Source organism: Lolium rigidum, chromosome 4 (genome assembly GCF_022539505.1).
Source record: "Lolium rigidum isolate FL_2022 chromosome 4, APGP_CSIRO_Lrig_0.1, whole genome shotgun sequence".
NCBI lineage: Eukaryota > Viridiplantae > Streptophyta > Magnoliopsida > Poales > Poaceae > Lolium > Lolium rigidum.
The window spans coordinates 116,869,088-116,885,940 of record NC_061511.1 but is presented as its reverse complement, the minus strand read 5'-3'; the positions used below and the strand labels follow the sequence as shown (position 1 = coordinate 116,885,940).

General features: G+C 44.3%; 1 protein-coding gene and 1 long non-coding RNA gene across 9 annotated transcripts; one reads left to right on the top strand and one right to left on the bottom strand.

Annotated features, from left to right (window-relative positions):
* Window positions 1-7,570: 7,570 nt before the first annotated feature.
* Window positions 7,571-13,977, top strand: LOC124705312. Of its 8 annotated transcripts, none has more exons than XR_007003957.1 (7): window positions 7,571-7,748; window positions 8,796-8,959; window positions 9,051-9,131; window positions 11,012-11,108; window positions 11,360-11,607; window positions 11,729-11,882; window positions 13,656-13,977. It is a non-coding gene; the product is annotated as an uncharacterized LOC124705312 (long non-coding RNA). The 8 variants fall into 8 exon arrangements; XR_007003955.1 differs by having other exon boundaries at window positions 8,726-8,959; XR_007003954.1 differs by having other exon boundaries at window positions 8,126-8,959.
* Window positions 13,978-14,699: 722 nt separating this feature from the next.
* Window positions 14,700-16,118, bottom strand: LOC124647432 (xyloglucan galactosyltransferase KATAMARI1 homolog). Its single transcript, XM_047187380.1, has one exon. The coding sequence runs from the start codon at window positions 16,116-16,118 to the stop codon at window positions 14,700-14,702; it is 1,419 nt and encodes a 472-aa protein (XP_047043336.1).
* Window positions 16,119-16,853: the final 735 nt, after the last annotated feature.

Below are 16,853 nucleotides of genomic sequence, written 5' to 3'. Positions count from 1 at the left end.
GGAGTGGCCGGCCGGCGGCCAGGCGAGGTTGACGCCGGCGATTCGGTGCTCCCGCGCCTGAGCTGAGATACTGGTTGGATGCGCGGCGCCACAGTGAGTCTAAGGGTGGCGGCGCCCCCATCTATTGGTCACCGGAGTAACTCCGGCGAGCACGAACAACGGCGGCGGACACGGGTTCACGACGCGGCGACGCTACGGCGAGCTAGTAAGCGAAGCGAGCATGCCATTCGGTAGAGGAGCTCACCGCGGTTCCGACGGGCGTGTCGGCGAGGCTGGCGGTGGTCTACATCGACGGCGAGCGTCGGGGTCTGATGGTGACCGGCGGGGAAACGATGACCCGATTCGTCGGGTGTAGGGCTTCCCGGCAAGCACGCGTTGACGAGGGGGTTGCTGGTGACGAGGCGAAGCTCCAGAGCTTCACGGCGATGCTCGAGGTGGCCCTAATCGGCGGCGATGAAGATGGCCGGGCGAGCTAGGGTTTCGAAATTGGGGAGAAATGGGGCAAAACGAAAGAGAATTGAGGGCTCCCGCGCTACTTATATGGCTTCAGGCGTGTGCTGGCGGTCAACATCGTCGGCGGCGACGCGGGACGTGGCCCTGGGCGTCGCGGTGGCGAGCACCTAGGCGTCCAGAGAGGAAGACGAAGTCTTCTCCGTCTCTCTCGTTCTTATCCGAGCGAAGGGGTACCTTGGGCCGGGCGGGGCTGTGGTTTGGGCTGGCCTAACGGGCTGCTGGTGGATTGGTCTTTGTTGGGCTACGCACGGGCTGCAGTGGCCTGTTGCGGTAAGTCCTTTCCTCCTCTCTTTATTTCCTTTTCTCTATTCTATTTTTATTTTCTGGTTTCAATTTCATTTATTGAATTCTGTGTTAAATCTAATTTGATTTAAAAATTTACTTGCAAGTCTTGTTATGTTAATTCAATTACAGTGTAATGTGATGTATCACACCACACTCCATTATGAAGCAAGCATTTTATATTTGATTACATTTCATGCTTGTTGGCTTATTCAATATAGCAATTAAACATGAGTTTGTATTCTCACTTTTATTTCCTTTATTATTAGGAGTTCAATTCAATTTAGAAGTATGAGAGTTGATACTTGTATCACAAATTATTTCTTAGGTTGTTAGTAGTTCATGGTTTCTATTTGAGAAATTATTCATTTGCATGTTATTTCATGTGATCACTTGTTGATTAAGGTCTTGTGATTTATTATAACCATATTTCAAAGGTAGCATTAGGATTATATTTAATAATACTTTGGATTACCTAGAGTGGGTATTACTCTCATCATGGTTTAGTCTTGGTTATAATTATGAGTGGTTGATCACCACCATAGTTCTAATCAAATGGTTTAGCACTAGGTTATTCTTAAGTTCCATAATGAATCATGAGCTTTAATTAGTGATCAATTCTAGGGTTCTCATTATATTCACCTAATGGCAATTTGTTTGAATCTCAATTAGGACTTGGTTTTATTTGTGATCACCCAAGTGATACTCAAACCAGGGTTGAGTTATAATTCTAGGTTATAGAGTTGAGATTACACCATATTGCATGTGCTAGGGTTTAATCTCCCCTAACCATGATAAGGTGGTTGTTTATTTAACATTTTATGTTCTCCTCTAGTTACTATGATATTGAGAATTGGTTTTATCTTCTACCAATTAACTTCTATTACTATCCTCAATTTATCATTAAAATAACTAAAGTTGTTATAGTTCTTTTCATAGTTAACTTTGGTCAAATTGATTGATGGTTTCTCACCATATAAAGTATAGAGTTGTTTCTAAAGGTTTTCTTGTGGTTCTTAAGTGAAGAATAGGTAGAATGTAAATGTGGTAGAGTGTACTCGTGATCACCAAGTGATTTACAAGTTAAGGTTGGGATCTAAGCCTAGATTTGATTACTAGTGATCTCCCTATAAGTTCGTGTGGTGAATGATATCTACTTATCCTATTAGGGTTTAACTTATCCTCACATACCTCAAGAGCATGATCATGGTTTAGGCATGATCAACTTGTTCTTGATATCATCTACTCAAGTTCTTAGGGTTTATGATCATCTGGTTAAAGAATAGTTCTCTCCCTTCATTTCAGGTGTTGCCTCATCTATCTTGAGTGTAACTCTATAGCTTGAGTTCTCTCATACAGGAATGGTTTATTCTAGGGTTTATGGTGTACTGCTAATATTTATTTAGTTTGCTGAGCTAAAGATTTAATTGTCTATCTTAGTTGGATTATTCCACTCCTTATTTCACTAAGTCATGGATATAGTCTTATTTTACTTGGTATCTGGTTATCTCACCACTCCAAGGTGAAATGGTTTACAACCCAATACTTAAGTTCAAAGATTATCCTTTATTCATTAATAGGTAAAGCTAGAATTAATATGAATGGGCTCTCTTACTTGGGAAGGACTTCAATACTAACTTAGGGTTATTCTCCAAGGATAATTATGTGGTCACCAATATCTATGGTTAACAAAAATGGTTTCTCTCTCTAGGGAAGGTATTGAATAATATCCTAAAGTTTCTCTTAAAGATGATGGTTTGAATAAATATCTTGGAATAGAAAGATATATATTTATAGGGTTGATCTTCTTGTCATGTTTCCAGGGATGAAGCAAAATGAATACCATGAGGTGCATGGTAGGATCATGAATTAGTTTAAGACATGAAAAAGATAAGTCTAGAATAGTTCTCCATTATATTGTTACTTGATTTATGGTTAAATAGATGTTCATATGTTATGGCAAAGATTACCATGTTATGATCTTTTATAAGATCAAGCAATTGATCATTGAATAAAGTGTTGTTGTGTTGATTATTAGTTCCATTTGATCTAACCCCTTAGATCAAATCATCCCTACCCAAAACAAGGTTTTAACAAAGTCACTTTGAGGTTTATAGCGCTTGACTTGATGAGCTACTTCAATTCCATCAAAGTCAAGTGAAACTTCGATTCATTGTGACTGTTTTACTTTAAAGCGCGAAAATTCCCCAGATTTTCTATGCATGAATGCAATGCACACAACTGTTTCCTCTATTTTTGTAACCCCAATACCTGGGATATTACAATACGGCAGTGCCGGCGCCCTACCGGCGTCTATTTGGGGGCTGCCGGTGGAGATGCTCTTAGCTAGCTGTGATCGATCACCTAGTTAAAATATATATTTGCACATACATCACTTGGCTACTGCCACATCAGTACATTTACATACATCCATGGAAGATGAGTACAACCCAGTTAATAGAGTACTGTTGCATACAAAGCAGGAGTAACGAAAGGACGAGTACAACTCAGTGGACACCCGAGTACAGTCAGGTACAGAGCAGGAGTACAGCCGAGGACGAATACAACTTAGTGAATATCCGAGTACAGTTACATATAAAGCACGAGTATAGTTGCACAAGCGAGTACAGTCGCGCACACGAGCAAGTACATGTATAGAAGTACAGTCACGCACACGAGTAAGTACACAAGTACAGTCGTGCACACGAGCGAGTACAGTTACCGAGTCAAGGAAAAAACTGATTAAATACACTAAAAACAGAAGTACTTATCAGTTAAAATACGAGTATAGTTAGGTACACATCACGGGTACAATCATAGTAGTATTGGAAGTACGGGGAAAAATATTTTGAATCCTATCAACATGGAATCTAATTTTGAAGATCTCGACCCGAAGATCTCAAAAGTAGAGACGGTTCGTAATTTGGACTTACGGTTCTCAAGATATTTCAATTGGAAAAAACGAATCTAGAAAAAAAGGAAAAGCTGACACAACCCAGCCCCCCTTATATTCTCTCTCCTCCCCATATTGCCTCCCCTTGTGACACGTGGTGAGTAGGGAGATCACTCCCCATAGATTTCTAACACCACAAGACAAAGCCACTTATCACGTGCGAAGTGAGTTACTTTCCCTTCGTGAAGCCTTTTTCTAACGATTTCGAACAACTCTAGATCGACGTTCAGGCCACGATGGCTTCAGCCGATGGGCTATTGAGCTGCTACTTCTCTCCACGGATGCTAGTTTAATACAACATCCTTAAATTAATCCACTAAAATGTGATCTACTGTAAAACAAACTACGCACTGTTACATCATCATATTGGCGTAAGATGCTTCTCCAACACGTTCTGATGTTGATGCATCCGGTGATATAATTTCTTTAAGGACTGTGCTAGACAGCAGCGTCGCATTGAAACCGTGCGGTAAAAGTTTTATCTGTCAAACTGTTAATCCGATTGACGGCTTGCTGGTGGCGATATCTTCGAAACCAACTCCCATATCAATATGTTTGGACAACTTTCTTCGCACCGATGGTTGCCAGATTATTATAACTTGCTTGTGGCTTGCCAAATTATTACTACTTAGTAAATTTAAAAAAATTATGGTTGCCTTATTTGTTAGACATTTTCTAATTATGCATTACTTAGTTATCGAATCAAAACAACTTGTTTGTTATCACATGCTTTCCAAATTATTCACTATTTAATATTTGGAACAAAAACAATCTTTTTAATCGGTTTTGTGTCTGCTATTTTACCTAGATGCAGTTCGCATGTTACTACTTCTTTGTTTAGAGATATCATCTCTTAGTTGTTGGACACCTTTTAAAACTCGCTCTATGCAAATCATTTGATGTGTAAAATATGTAAAACTTCATCTAAAATTGTACACAACTATCATGGCAATTATTTTCTGGTAATATGGCAACCATGCTAAACTTAATCTGGCAGCAACTGACATGACAAAAAAAAGTTCATCAAAACATAACAACATTGGATCTAGTTTTGAAGCCCTCGCCGAGATGAACTTAACGGTGAAAATAGATCACTAATCGGATTCATGATTTACGAGATATATCATTTTGCATTTTGAATTTATCAATTAATACATGATGTTATCTCGCAGATTTCCTACATGCACGCATGTTGCTTTCTCTATAAGGAAAAATTGTACAAATATGATCGTCGCACGCATGCCAGCCCTATGCGGCGCCTCCCATTAGAATTCGGGAGGTGTAAATAAAATTTCCATAGTAATGTAAAATAAAATGGGGCAGTGCGAGAGGTCAACTACCGACATAAACCTTCCCGCTCCCATGCCGCGCCTTACCACCTTCCACCGTGATTCGGCGCCCATTGAAAGGGTTGAATACAATGTGGTCGTGAATACGAGCATCTCTATTCGTGTGCCTCAAAGAGCCCCCCAAAGCACGCTGGATCGAGCATTTGGGGCGCGTCTGTGCTAGTCGCGGCCTCCAAACGAGGCCCTAACTTTTTTTTGATTAGAATATTCAAAGAACACAACCAATTTATTAAACATAGCGTACAAATACATATGTTTGCTAAAATTGTTCCAAACTAAAATACAAAAAACAATAACTAACCAAACAAATATAAGTTGGGCTAGATCAAGGTGCCACCACATTTGCTGATAATCCTTTGATTCTCCACAGATGGTCAATGAGATCATGTTGAAGTTGCTCGTGAATATTGATGCCACGGATCTCTGCGTGCATCGCAAGGAAATAAGCAAAATCTGCATGCACCTCGTGATCAACTTCTGACACTCATAAAGACCAACATGTGTCCTGGCCAGATTCTTGCGGTCATCCTCGATGATCATGTTGTGCATGATCACACAAGTCTACATAACCTTCCACATTTAGTCGTGAGACCAACTTAGAGCAGGGTACCGAACAATAACAAATTGAGCTTGGAGCACACCAAATACCCGCTCGACATCCTTCCGGCAAGCCTCCTGTCGCGAAGCAAAGTGGAAATTCTTCTGACCTGATGGTACCGTGATTGTTTTGACAAATATCGCCCATTTTGGATATATACCATCGGCTATATATATAATAACCTTTGGTGTATTGGTGGCCATTGATCTCATAGTCGCATGGTGGAGCATGTCCTTCCACTAGTTTAATAGACACCGGAGACCTCTGCAACATGTTGATATCATTGTGTGATCCTTCCATACCAAAGAAAGAATGCCAAATCCATAGGTCATAATCTGCCACAGTTTCAAGCACCACACTGCAATATCCATTACGTCTTTTGTATATACCTTGCCAAGCAAACGTGCAGTTCTTCCATGACAAGTGCATACAATCGATGCTTCCAAGCATCCCAGGGTATCCTCTCGCTGCATTGTCGACCATGATCCTTGTTGTCTCTTCTTCAGTTGGCCCTCTCAAGTAGTACTTTCCAAACTTTCCACCACAACTCGGCAAAACTAATACATGCACTCAATGGCAGTAGACTCACTCATGCGTACGTAGTCATCCCGTGTATCGGCGGGTGCTCCGTATGCAAGCATCCTCATGGCGGCGGTGCACTTCGAATCGACGAGAACCCGTCCGTGCCAAAATTGTCGTGCTTCAGCTTGAAGTAGGGATCGAACTCTCGAACTCCGTGGAGGATATTCATGAACAAAACCGGCGCAGAAAATTGTCGACATGTGTTGCCTCTTCTGCGAACTAGTCGTCGTGCAGCATGGTGGTATGCCCCTCCATCCTCTGCCAGGGCTTCGACTTCTTTCTTCCTGGCTTTGAACCTCCGCGGCGCGGCCTCTTCTTCTTCTTCTTCGCGTCAACGTCTAGAATGTTTTGGAGGGACGCGATGATTGACAAATGCTCCCAAAGATCGTCGTTGAAGGCTTGCTCTTCGTCCATCATTTCCACGATCATTTTGTCTTCGCTATCCATGTCTGAAGCAAAACAAAATGGTTAACATTCATCCGTTGAAGAGGAGAAAACGAACAGCGACTTGTCACACCTAACAGACCAACCGCCGAGCACCTTCTGTGCGCGAAGGAGGGGTGGATTGGCCGGCGCGTTCTGGGATGCTTTTGTGAAGCGGAGGCGGCGACAACGACAACGAGGGAGTTAGTCGTCACGGCGGTGTCCGACGCAGGAGAAGTCCGTCGATACGGAAAAATCGAGCGGCGGCGAAGGGGTGGGAGGCACGGGAGGGGAGGTGCGATGAGAAATAAAGGCGGGAACCAACCGTTCGGAATGTGGTCGCCGCCAGGTGGGTACCCGCCTCGCTTCTCACTCTGTCTGGCACGCCCAAAGCGTCCCTTTGGAGCAGGGACGGCCTCGGGGTGTCTGACACCGTATTGGGCCACGCCTAGAGGAAAGGGCATTTGAGATGCGCGACTGGGGCCGGTTAAATGTCTAGCACGCCAAAAAGTTTTGAAGAGCGCTTTGGAGGACGCGACTGGAGATGCTCTAAAAATGACGTGCAACGTCATTAGAGAGCATTAAAAGACTGAGATGTAGAGGAAATTATATAAGGGACAAGAGGAGCGTATGCAACCGTGAGAGGAATCAAGATGCACTTGAGGGAATTTACTCAAATCCTTAAAGAGCACTAAGCTCCCAGGGTTAGGAGCGATTCTGGTTAATTTGCATGTCCTTGTCGCGGGCCCTACCTGGTGGGATATTTGCGCTGCCCTCCGTTCGGTGATGGGCCGTCATTTGGGCCAGCACGCGTGTCGGCGCGATGTCGTGTTTGCACTCGGATGCGGTCGACGTGTCAGCAAGCCAAGGGGCTGCGCGTCGGTTCGGAATTGCTTTGACCGCGTGTTCCTTCTTCCTTCGCTTGCGGCGGCAGTTCTCCTGTGTTTTGGTCCTCCTCTTCGTTCGTGCTTTTGCGGCGATGCGTGCTGTTCTTCGGCGACGGTGCTGTGGCCGCCGGTCTTCCCGTCGCGTCTGCCTCTCTGAGCTGGTCCGTTTCCCTTCTCTTCTTCTCTGAATTTTTGTGTGGATATTTGCCTGGTGTGTGCTGCGTCCCCTGGGTTTGTGATGGAGTGTGTTCAGTCGCCATTTAGGAATTGCACCTGATCTGCGTGTGTTGAGGGCGCATTGCTGCGGATTCGTCGATTTGGGGGCACATTTTGCTGCCGCCCCTTCGGCCGGTGCCGCCGTTGTGCTGTATTTGATGTTTTTTGGGCGCGTGTGGGCATGCTGGCCATGCTCTGTTTGGACGGTGTCCATCTTTCTGTATCGAATCTGGAGGATTCAGATTTGTTTCTTACTATAGATAGGTAGGGAGAATTGGATCTAGGCGCACGTCTTGGCTGTATTTATTGGTTATGTTTTCAGATCATAAATCAATTTTGTTGAAGGAAGAAACTCCATTTGCTGCTGAGGACCAAATCATACATAACAGATCCATTTACTTGTTGGGAAAAAGTATAAGAGGAGCAGCTTTACAAACAATAGGAAGTACACATGATACGAAGTAGTGATCTAACTCCAGGCTTACCAACATAGATATTATTACAAAAATAGGGTTATAGTTATAGAGCAGTTGACAAAGAAGATTGCATGTGGCCTGTGTTTTTTCTTACTATCAATCTTGAGATATGTTGATGTTTGCGTCTGATTGCATGTCCTGTATTACACATGTCATCGGGCACTGCAACTTCAGACCACACTTTTCTGTTTCTGTTATATCTGTCCACGGTTTTCCTTGTTTGGAAGTTGGATTACAGTCAAAGCCTTTGTTCAGTATAGATACTCTCCGTCTAAAAATAGGTGTCTCACTTTTGTTTAGATACGGATGTATACAGATAAAGTTGAGACAACTATTTTTAGACTGAGGGAGTATTATTTGTTACCTTTTTCTGGAACTTACATATTCAAAGCTGAATTAACTGAGCCAAGGCACTGACTTCTCAAATGCATATATGTGTGCCCCAGATGTCAGATAATCGTGGCAGTGAGGAGTAAATTCATCTCATCCTCGATGTCTTCTCTTATCTACCCATAGGTGACTAATGCTCTGCTTCCTCAATCTGATGAAGGCCCTTGATGAAGGCATTGTGACGATGAGCTTTGGACTGAGGTTGGTTGGAGCAGAGAACATCTCTTTGTGCCTAGAACTAACTTTTATTGCAGTTGTTTGTATAGCGAGTTCATGAGATGAATGTTGAGGTCAGCTCTCAACCACACAATTGTTCTTTTCAACGGCCTGAGCGCCCAGTAGATTAGTTAAGTTGATGGTTTTGTTCTTTTTGTTCTTCAGGTTGGTGACCATTGATTTATTATGATTAGTTCTCATCTGAGCATAGGGAGAGGCATGTTTTTGCAACAATTTGTTGTTCAGGTATTAGGTATAGGCGTCTAAAAGATTAAGGTCCTGATTAATTGGCTCATTCCTATACTGCAATTGCCACTACATATCTCATTAACAATTACTTCTATTTTGCTTAACTATTATAGAATATTTTGGCCGTCAATCCAAGTGTTGCTATTTATATAATGATAATTACAAAGAGCGGCGCAGCAAAGCGCGCTAGGTCCATCTAGTTTCCTCTATTCGTGAAGGAAGAAAGTTCAGCACTGTAATGATTCCAAAAAATTGGCCTTTGATTAATAAAGCGAACAAATTATTCGTTTTAGAAATAGCATTTGTAGCAAAAACCATGTAAACTGCGGCCCTTACGCTATATAATGCACCTTAAATAAACACATTTTAAATTTGAATCGGGTAGAATAGACACCAAAATTCTAACTCGTCAATCTTAGTATCTTATTCGTATGAAGAGGGCTCATTATTATTTTTTATTTCCATTTTCTTTTACCTCCCTTTTTCTTTCACGCCCACACTCACTTGCCCGCTAGCCGCCCATGCTCACATGTCGCCACGCCTAAAAGCCACGCTCTTCCCTAAAATTGAAGTCCAAAATTTATGGGCATTGCCATGGTATCCCGACGTCACCTGCCGCTTGTGCATGTAGGCCGCGGTCTCCCTCCTCCACGCTATTCCCTAGACCCGACCGCCTAGAGGTTCCCATCCCCAGACCGGGCCTCCTGAAGGTGCTTCCATGGAGCAAAAACAACGATAGACGGTCGCATCCGACTAGAAGACAGCGATCACCTCCAAATTCGTCACAATTTCCGGCCAAATTCGTCGAAAATAGGCCAAAACGATCCTCTTTATAGAAAAGCAACTAGAATTGGGGGTGGTGTGGTGGAATTTCGCCAGACTCTGCCGAGGCCAACTGCGGAAGGCGGACTCCGCTGAATCCAACGTGACACCAACTGAAACTTTTCTCCCTGCCAAGCGTTGACCGGTTTACAGGCATTACCAGTTTTGCATTTGAAACTGGAGATACAAGGATCACGGACGTAAACTTTCGGTGAGGATAGGACGATTTTAGAGGATATATTCGGATTTATTTTCCAAATCTCTACTATATTAAAGGGCTAGAGGTGGTAGGATGATTGGTTGGTATGTCGTCCACGCTGTGTTGCGCCGTCTACGCCTCACCCGCTGGGGCAAATAAAAAACGCGAACGAAAACAAAATTGAGAATTAAACCGCGGGTTAAACAGCTACCACGCATGAGGTCCCAGTGTCCCACGCACGGTCTCCTCCTCCCCACCTAACCTCCCACGACCCATACATTCGTCTTCGCGTCGTCCGAATTTCTACTCGAGCAGAAGAGAGGAGATCCTGCCGCGCCGCAGGGGACAACCACTGGCCTGGCGGAGCTCGCCGAAGCCTTGCGTAGCCACTCGCGCCTCTGCCTCGGCCCTGGTGCTTGGCTTGCTTATCGTTGTACGGTTCCAATCCATACGGAGCGCGCTGCCCAAGCGCCGCCTCGGTCTGGTCGACGGCGGAGGCTGGTGGTGAGCGAGATAGTGGCGGAGCCGAGAAGAAGCAGGGAGCGCGAGGGCCGAGCGTCGGGCGCGACCGTCGTGGGGATGGAGCTGTTCCAAGAATATCAGACTCGAAGTGTAATTATTCGCAAAAAAAAGACTCAAAGTGCAATATTAGTGGTCTATAAGGAAAGTTACAAAACAACATAAACAAATTTGTTCTCAGAAGAGATAAAGAAAACTTGGAAAAATGAATTTTCTATACAAAGTGTAAACAGTTGTTGAATTCTATTTTCAGATGAGTAAAAATTGTTGTTGAATACATGATCTAACAGCTAAATACTCGAGCGAAAATTGTTGATCTACTTCTATGATACTGCAGGTTATTCATTCGGACTGGATCAAATCCAGTAGCAAAGACATACAGCAGTGGAGGTCTAATCAAAAGAGACTACTTCCAGTTGATTCAGGAAAATGAGGTGGTCTTCTTTATCTGTCTCTGTCTGCAATGAATTGAATTTAAAGCTACAGTTCTATAAAATGAAATTCGATTCATTTGTATTGGAACTTATGTTTACAGTTGATCCTATATTACTCCCTACATTTGGAAATAATTGTCGCGTATTTGTCTAAATTCGCATGTATCTAGATGTGTTTTAGTGTGTAGATACATCCGATCTAGAAAATCCGTGACACTAGCTTATTTCCTAACGGAGGAACTGTTTCCCAGGAGTCGTGTCGACATCGGAAGGGGTGGCTCGATGGAGATTGATGTGTGCGCGTCCGATGGCTAGCGGGCAAGGAGAGACGTTGATTCCTCAGTTGTGTTCCTTTTTTCTTCCAACTTTTGTTCATTCTAACCTGCAGTAGTGCGTTTGCGGTGCCCAGTTTACATTACATCGGAAGGGGTGGCTCCAGTGAGATTGATGAGTGCTCAGCCGATGGCTAGGGGGGAGGGTGGGAGACCTCGATTCCTCAGTTGCGTTGCTTTTTTCTTCCAATTTTTTGTTCATTCTAACCTGCAATAGTGCGTGTGCGGTGCCCAGTTTACATTACAGCCTGGATTATTCAGTGAACTCAAGTTTCTTGGTTGGTTTAGATGTAGGGTTGGTGTTAGGCCAGGAGCACGGCGGCATGCGACAATACGACATAAGAAAGGGCTGTAGGGCGAGGCGATGTGCACCAGCCCTATGCGACTGCAAGGAGTCATGATGCTGTTCATCGCACCTTGTGCCTTGCTCGCTCTGCCTCTGGTAAGATTCTTCTTTGCTTTGACTCTAGATTCAAGGCCAATACCGTAATTGCGTCTCATATTGATTATGAGATCATATTCGTTGTTGCTCTCTACCTGTCGTTGACAAGATCGAAAAAACATCTTATAAATTCTTGGACGTACTGCAAGGTTGGAAATTTAAGTTTGCATCTTTTGCATGGACAGGGAGGCTTACCTGCACTATACTTTGTATTTAGACCACCATGTCACCAATAAGAAGAATTCATAGTGAAAATGTGCTGTTGTTTCATTCAGTCTTAACATGTTCATAATCACTATTAAAAACTCAAGAAAGTTTGTATTCAAGGATATCAATGCTGCATAGATATCTGCACTCCATGAACTTAGGTGGTTTTAACGAGTTACTAATGAAAAGCTTTCTTCCTATTTGAACCTTTCCTAGGAAATAGATATGCCTGGTCAGCTGCTATTTATACCGGTTATTTTCTTATTATTTGTGACTGTGGTCAGAAGTCATAGGCTACGTTCCATGCGACACCATTCCTTGAAACAGAAAGTAAGAACAAGTGCAAACTGCAACCTTTTCGTAAGCTACTTTCCATTTAACATTTTGTTTTATAGAATGATATATTTAATTCACCCTGCATAATGATGAAATATGTTGGTAATTTTTTCCCCAGCTGGAACTCTAGGAGGAGCAAGAGCTTTAATTATTTTTTATGACCAAGAAAACCAAGAGATGTTTAAATGATCACTTGAGTTATGGATTGTTTTTCTACAGTGATGACAGCTATATTACGCGTAGATACAAGCTATGTCAAGAATAAATCAATAGTTGGTCACTTATATGAAACAAAGCACGTAATGCACTTATGATCCTTATTTCCAGAATTAGCACGTGGCCCATAGTCAGTGATTCATAAAGGCATAGACCATTCTCCATGTTTCTTTGATCAATACTTACCTCTTTTATGAAGTATATGGTTTACCAAAATGTTTAGTATAAACTCTTATGAGTATACATGATTCTCCCATGGCGCACACTTTCCTTTCTTAGCACTCTGCAATTACTAAGTGTTATTCATGTCCTTAGTAAGTATACTTCATGACAATAGCTCATTGACCAATTAATTTACATATTTGTATATGTAAAATGTTGTTATTGCTGCTATATTATGCGTGCACATGTTGCCTTACAGAGTTACAGATAGATAGTTGGCCTCGGTCAGAATTAGCATAGCAATAATATTCAGTTACTTCACATACCGCCAGGCATCATAAATCGGTGTATAAATTAATAAATTTTCATCCGTAGAGAGTGGTGATATTAATAATTAGCCAATTCTGCATGTACTTCCTCTGATACCAAGGTGCTTATTATTTTTCGGTAAACTACACTGATCGGCAACCAGCTGTTAGGCTATATTGGTTTTGTTTTATCTTGAATCATATTTTGGACAATTTCTTATTGTTCATGATCCTCGTCATGCTTCATATTGTGAACAATGTAACTTGAGTATATCATATGGATGGTTGTGTATGTACTATGTAAGCAGACTTCCAAACTGATTGCCATATATACTCAGTAAAACATTTGTTATTTGCACAAATAAAAACTATTGTTGTTATTGCCTTCAAATGGAACTGCATTTTTCATTTGCTTCACACCAGAAGTATTTAATTTGATTTCTTGCTTAGCATTTGAATGGTTGAACTTACCATATTATTTGAACTACATGTCGAATAAAATTTTTAAATTCATTGTGTAAGAGAGCAGAGCAATATGTCGCAGGGTGAAGGTTGAGGGATCAGATGAAGCCGGCACTGACGGAGGAAGGGTCATCAGGGCGAGGGGCGAACAAGGACCTGGAGGTGGCACACGCGGTGACAACTGACATGAGCTGGTGTATTTCTCGTCTTCTCTGATGCGAGTTCGCTGATGCTTCTTGCTATTTGGTCCAGCTCTCTGTTCATGTTTGTCTTAGCAGTATATTTTCATGTTTTTAATGCATCGACGGATGATTAAGATGTTTGGCACCCAGTCTTGTGTTCTGTTTTCTTTTTGCGCAGATCTTCTAGATGTGTTTGACGTGCCCGTGCACTTTTTTGACATGTTCATGTTCTATTAAATGTGTTAATCTGTTTTGTTTTTCTCATGTGTTATAGAGGGGGCAGAAGAGAACCCCCTACTAGCTATGAAGCCTAAGAGGTGTGTTGTCAAAACGGAATCTCTGGACACCCTTATAATAGGATAGTAACAGTGGAGTTATCCCATGTTGAGTATTAAAAGTGTTGAATAGCTTGCTTCACTAATTTAAGAGATTTTATTAGAAAAAAAAGTATGAGACTGCTTATTAGATCCAGAAAACAGAACATGACAGCTTCAATCTCAAAAGTAGTACAAAAACGATTCATTATTTAAATTGCCGCATCTCATTTTTGATTCATGGGAACTAAACCAACTCTTGATTGAATTGTCGATATTTTTATCATTCGTTGTTCGTGGCAACGGACGGGCATTAACTAGTAGATTGTTTTAGAGATTGACCACTTTTTAATAGTTCCGCTAGAGATGCTTTAGGTAATGAAGATGAAGATATAGATGATGGAGATGAAGATGGAGACGGAGATACTCTTCGATCTTTTTTAATTGACTCGAATTTAGTACTCCGTACAAGAGACCGGAGGGAGTAGAAATTACCAGGATGTGGGATGTATTTCGGACCGTGTTTTCTCTTGCCTGCCAAGTTTATGATGTTAACTGTTCGTTTTGGAAGTTGACGAACTAAACGACTCCATTCACTTAAAAATTTACTTTGATCGCAATACCAGCCCGTTACATTGACCAAATCTTCTCTAGCCAGCTCTCGGCTGCTGAGCCGGTTCGACTCTCCGCCACCTTGTCAATGATACCTTCCACGGCAACATCGAACGCGTCCTTCACTGTCTCGAGTCTGTACCTCGGGTCAGCGTACACCAGCCTCGGCACGAGCCTGACCAACTCCTCCCGCATCCTACGCACCGCCGCCGGCGGTATCCTCCTGAGCGTCTCCTCGATGCCCACGTTCCCCGCCCGCACGCCGTCCTCCGGTATGAACACCGTGTAGCGGGTGTGGTCTTCAGGCAGGTGCCATGTGTACTGTAGGTACGCCGACGCCGGATGGAAGAACACCGGCACGCACCCGGCCACCATCGCGTCGAACGCCGACCGCCGCGTGTAGGAGTCCCCCGGCGGCTGGAGGCAGAAGGTGGAGCTCTGGAACAGCCGCATGATGTCCCCCGGGGCGTGGCACTGGCTGGCACCGTTGACGCACCCCAGCTGCCGGCACGTGGACGATGCGCTGCACTGGGCGATGATCTGTGGCCGGATGGATCGCGGGTCCCCTGGCCGCGGCGCGCCGACGAAGGACATGAACCACGGGCGATCAGAGTTCTTGATCCTGCGCTGCCAGTCCAGGACGTCGGCGTCTGTCCGTGGGTGGAAGTAGGTGGGGTAAGGCACCGCCATGTCGTTGCCGAGGCCTGGAGCGGACGACTCGACGACGAGCACGGTCATGTTCCTGGCGGCGGCGAGGAGCAGGAGGTTTGTGCCCCAGTTCGGGCTGAGGCAGGTGTCGCGGCGGAAGTCCCACGCCGTGCGCCCAGCCACGAGGAAGTGATCGCGGCCGCCCGCCCGGCGCCACTCCGGCCGGCCCACGAGCCAGTTCGCCAGGTCGTGTGACGCAGCATCCCGCGTCGCGTTGTCGTAGCCCCAGTGGTGCCGCGCGAAGTCGAAGCCTGCGTAGAACGGGACGAACACGGCCGCCGCCGCGGAGGAGTCGTTGGTGAGGCACTCGTACCGCCGCATGCGGCCATGGAAGATGGCGTCCAGCGCGAACTGGTGCGTGGCGTACCAGCCACGGGCGCCCGTGAGCGCGCCGTCGTCCCCGTCGCCTTCATCCTCTGGCTCCTGGAGCGGCTTCCCGAGGCCGGCGTTGCTCACTTGCTCGCACATGTCGGGCCAGCGGCCGTTCGTTTGGCTGCAGCCACCGAGCATGTCGGCGTTGAACCGCGGCGGGAGATCATGCATATACACGTACCGTCCCCGGCATCGATCGCGCTCGTACGCCGGTGCAAACGACGCCGCGCGCTCCGTCGGCGCGATGGCCACGCCCGTGATGATCACGGACAGGCGGAAGTAGAGTATGCAGACCCAGAACGCTGCGGCCACGAGGAGCAGGAACCGTGCCCTGCGAACGGCGCCGGACTTCTCCATCGATCGCCTTCTGGCTGAGTCGCTTCGATCACTATCTATGTGTATTGGTGTCTCACTCTCACAGCCGCCTGTTACTTGCTCGACGTACGTAACGCCTCCAAGTGGAGGCCTACGGAGGCACGTAGGACTGAATAAGTAGGACGTCAGTGTTGATTAGTTCCACACCGTGGCCGTCTTTAGACATGGAAAAAGTTGCCCCGCACGTCCACAATCCAACATTCCTTGCATGGTTGATTTTTTCTAGTTATTCGGGAGAAAATGTGACGTATATATACAACTAACGAGCATAATTTTAAAAAGGGATTGCTAAGTGCTCAGTTAAGTCGTCGTCCGTCTGATCGTTTTCTGCGAACTTTTGGCCGGCCCAACAAAATAATAGAGAAAGAGGGATGCAGAAATTACTCCCTGGGGGCTTTGAGCGTGCGACCTCTAGAATAGAGAAGGAAATAATTACTATTAGCTATCCGAACCCCTTGTGCCTCAAATGTTATCATACCACATTTCACTAAGTACACGTTATCCATTTTATTGACTTCTTTGTTTCTTTTCATTTTTTCTTAAAACAATACATATGACGTATTGCTACATAGCGCAGTAGTATAGATTTTTTCATGTTAGATTTTGTTTACCTTGAATTTTTGTTGTTTATTATTTTATTAAAATTATAAATACATTATTTTTGTTTACTAATGTCCTTGTACATAAAAAGAGACTTCTCAATAATTATGTATTACT

Excerpts from the sequence above, each read along its gene's own strand:
- LOC124647432 (XM_047187380.1), bottom strand. The coding sequence starts at position 16,118 with ATGGAGAAGTCCGGCGCCGTTCGCAGGGCACGGTTCCTGCTCCTCGTG.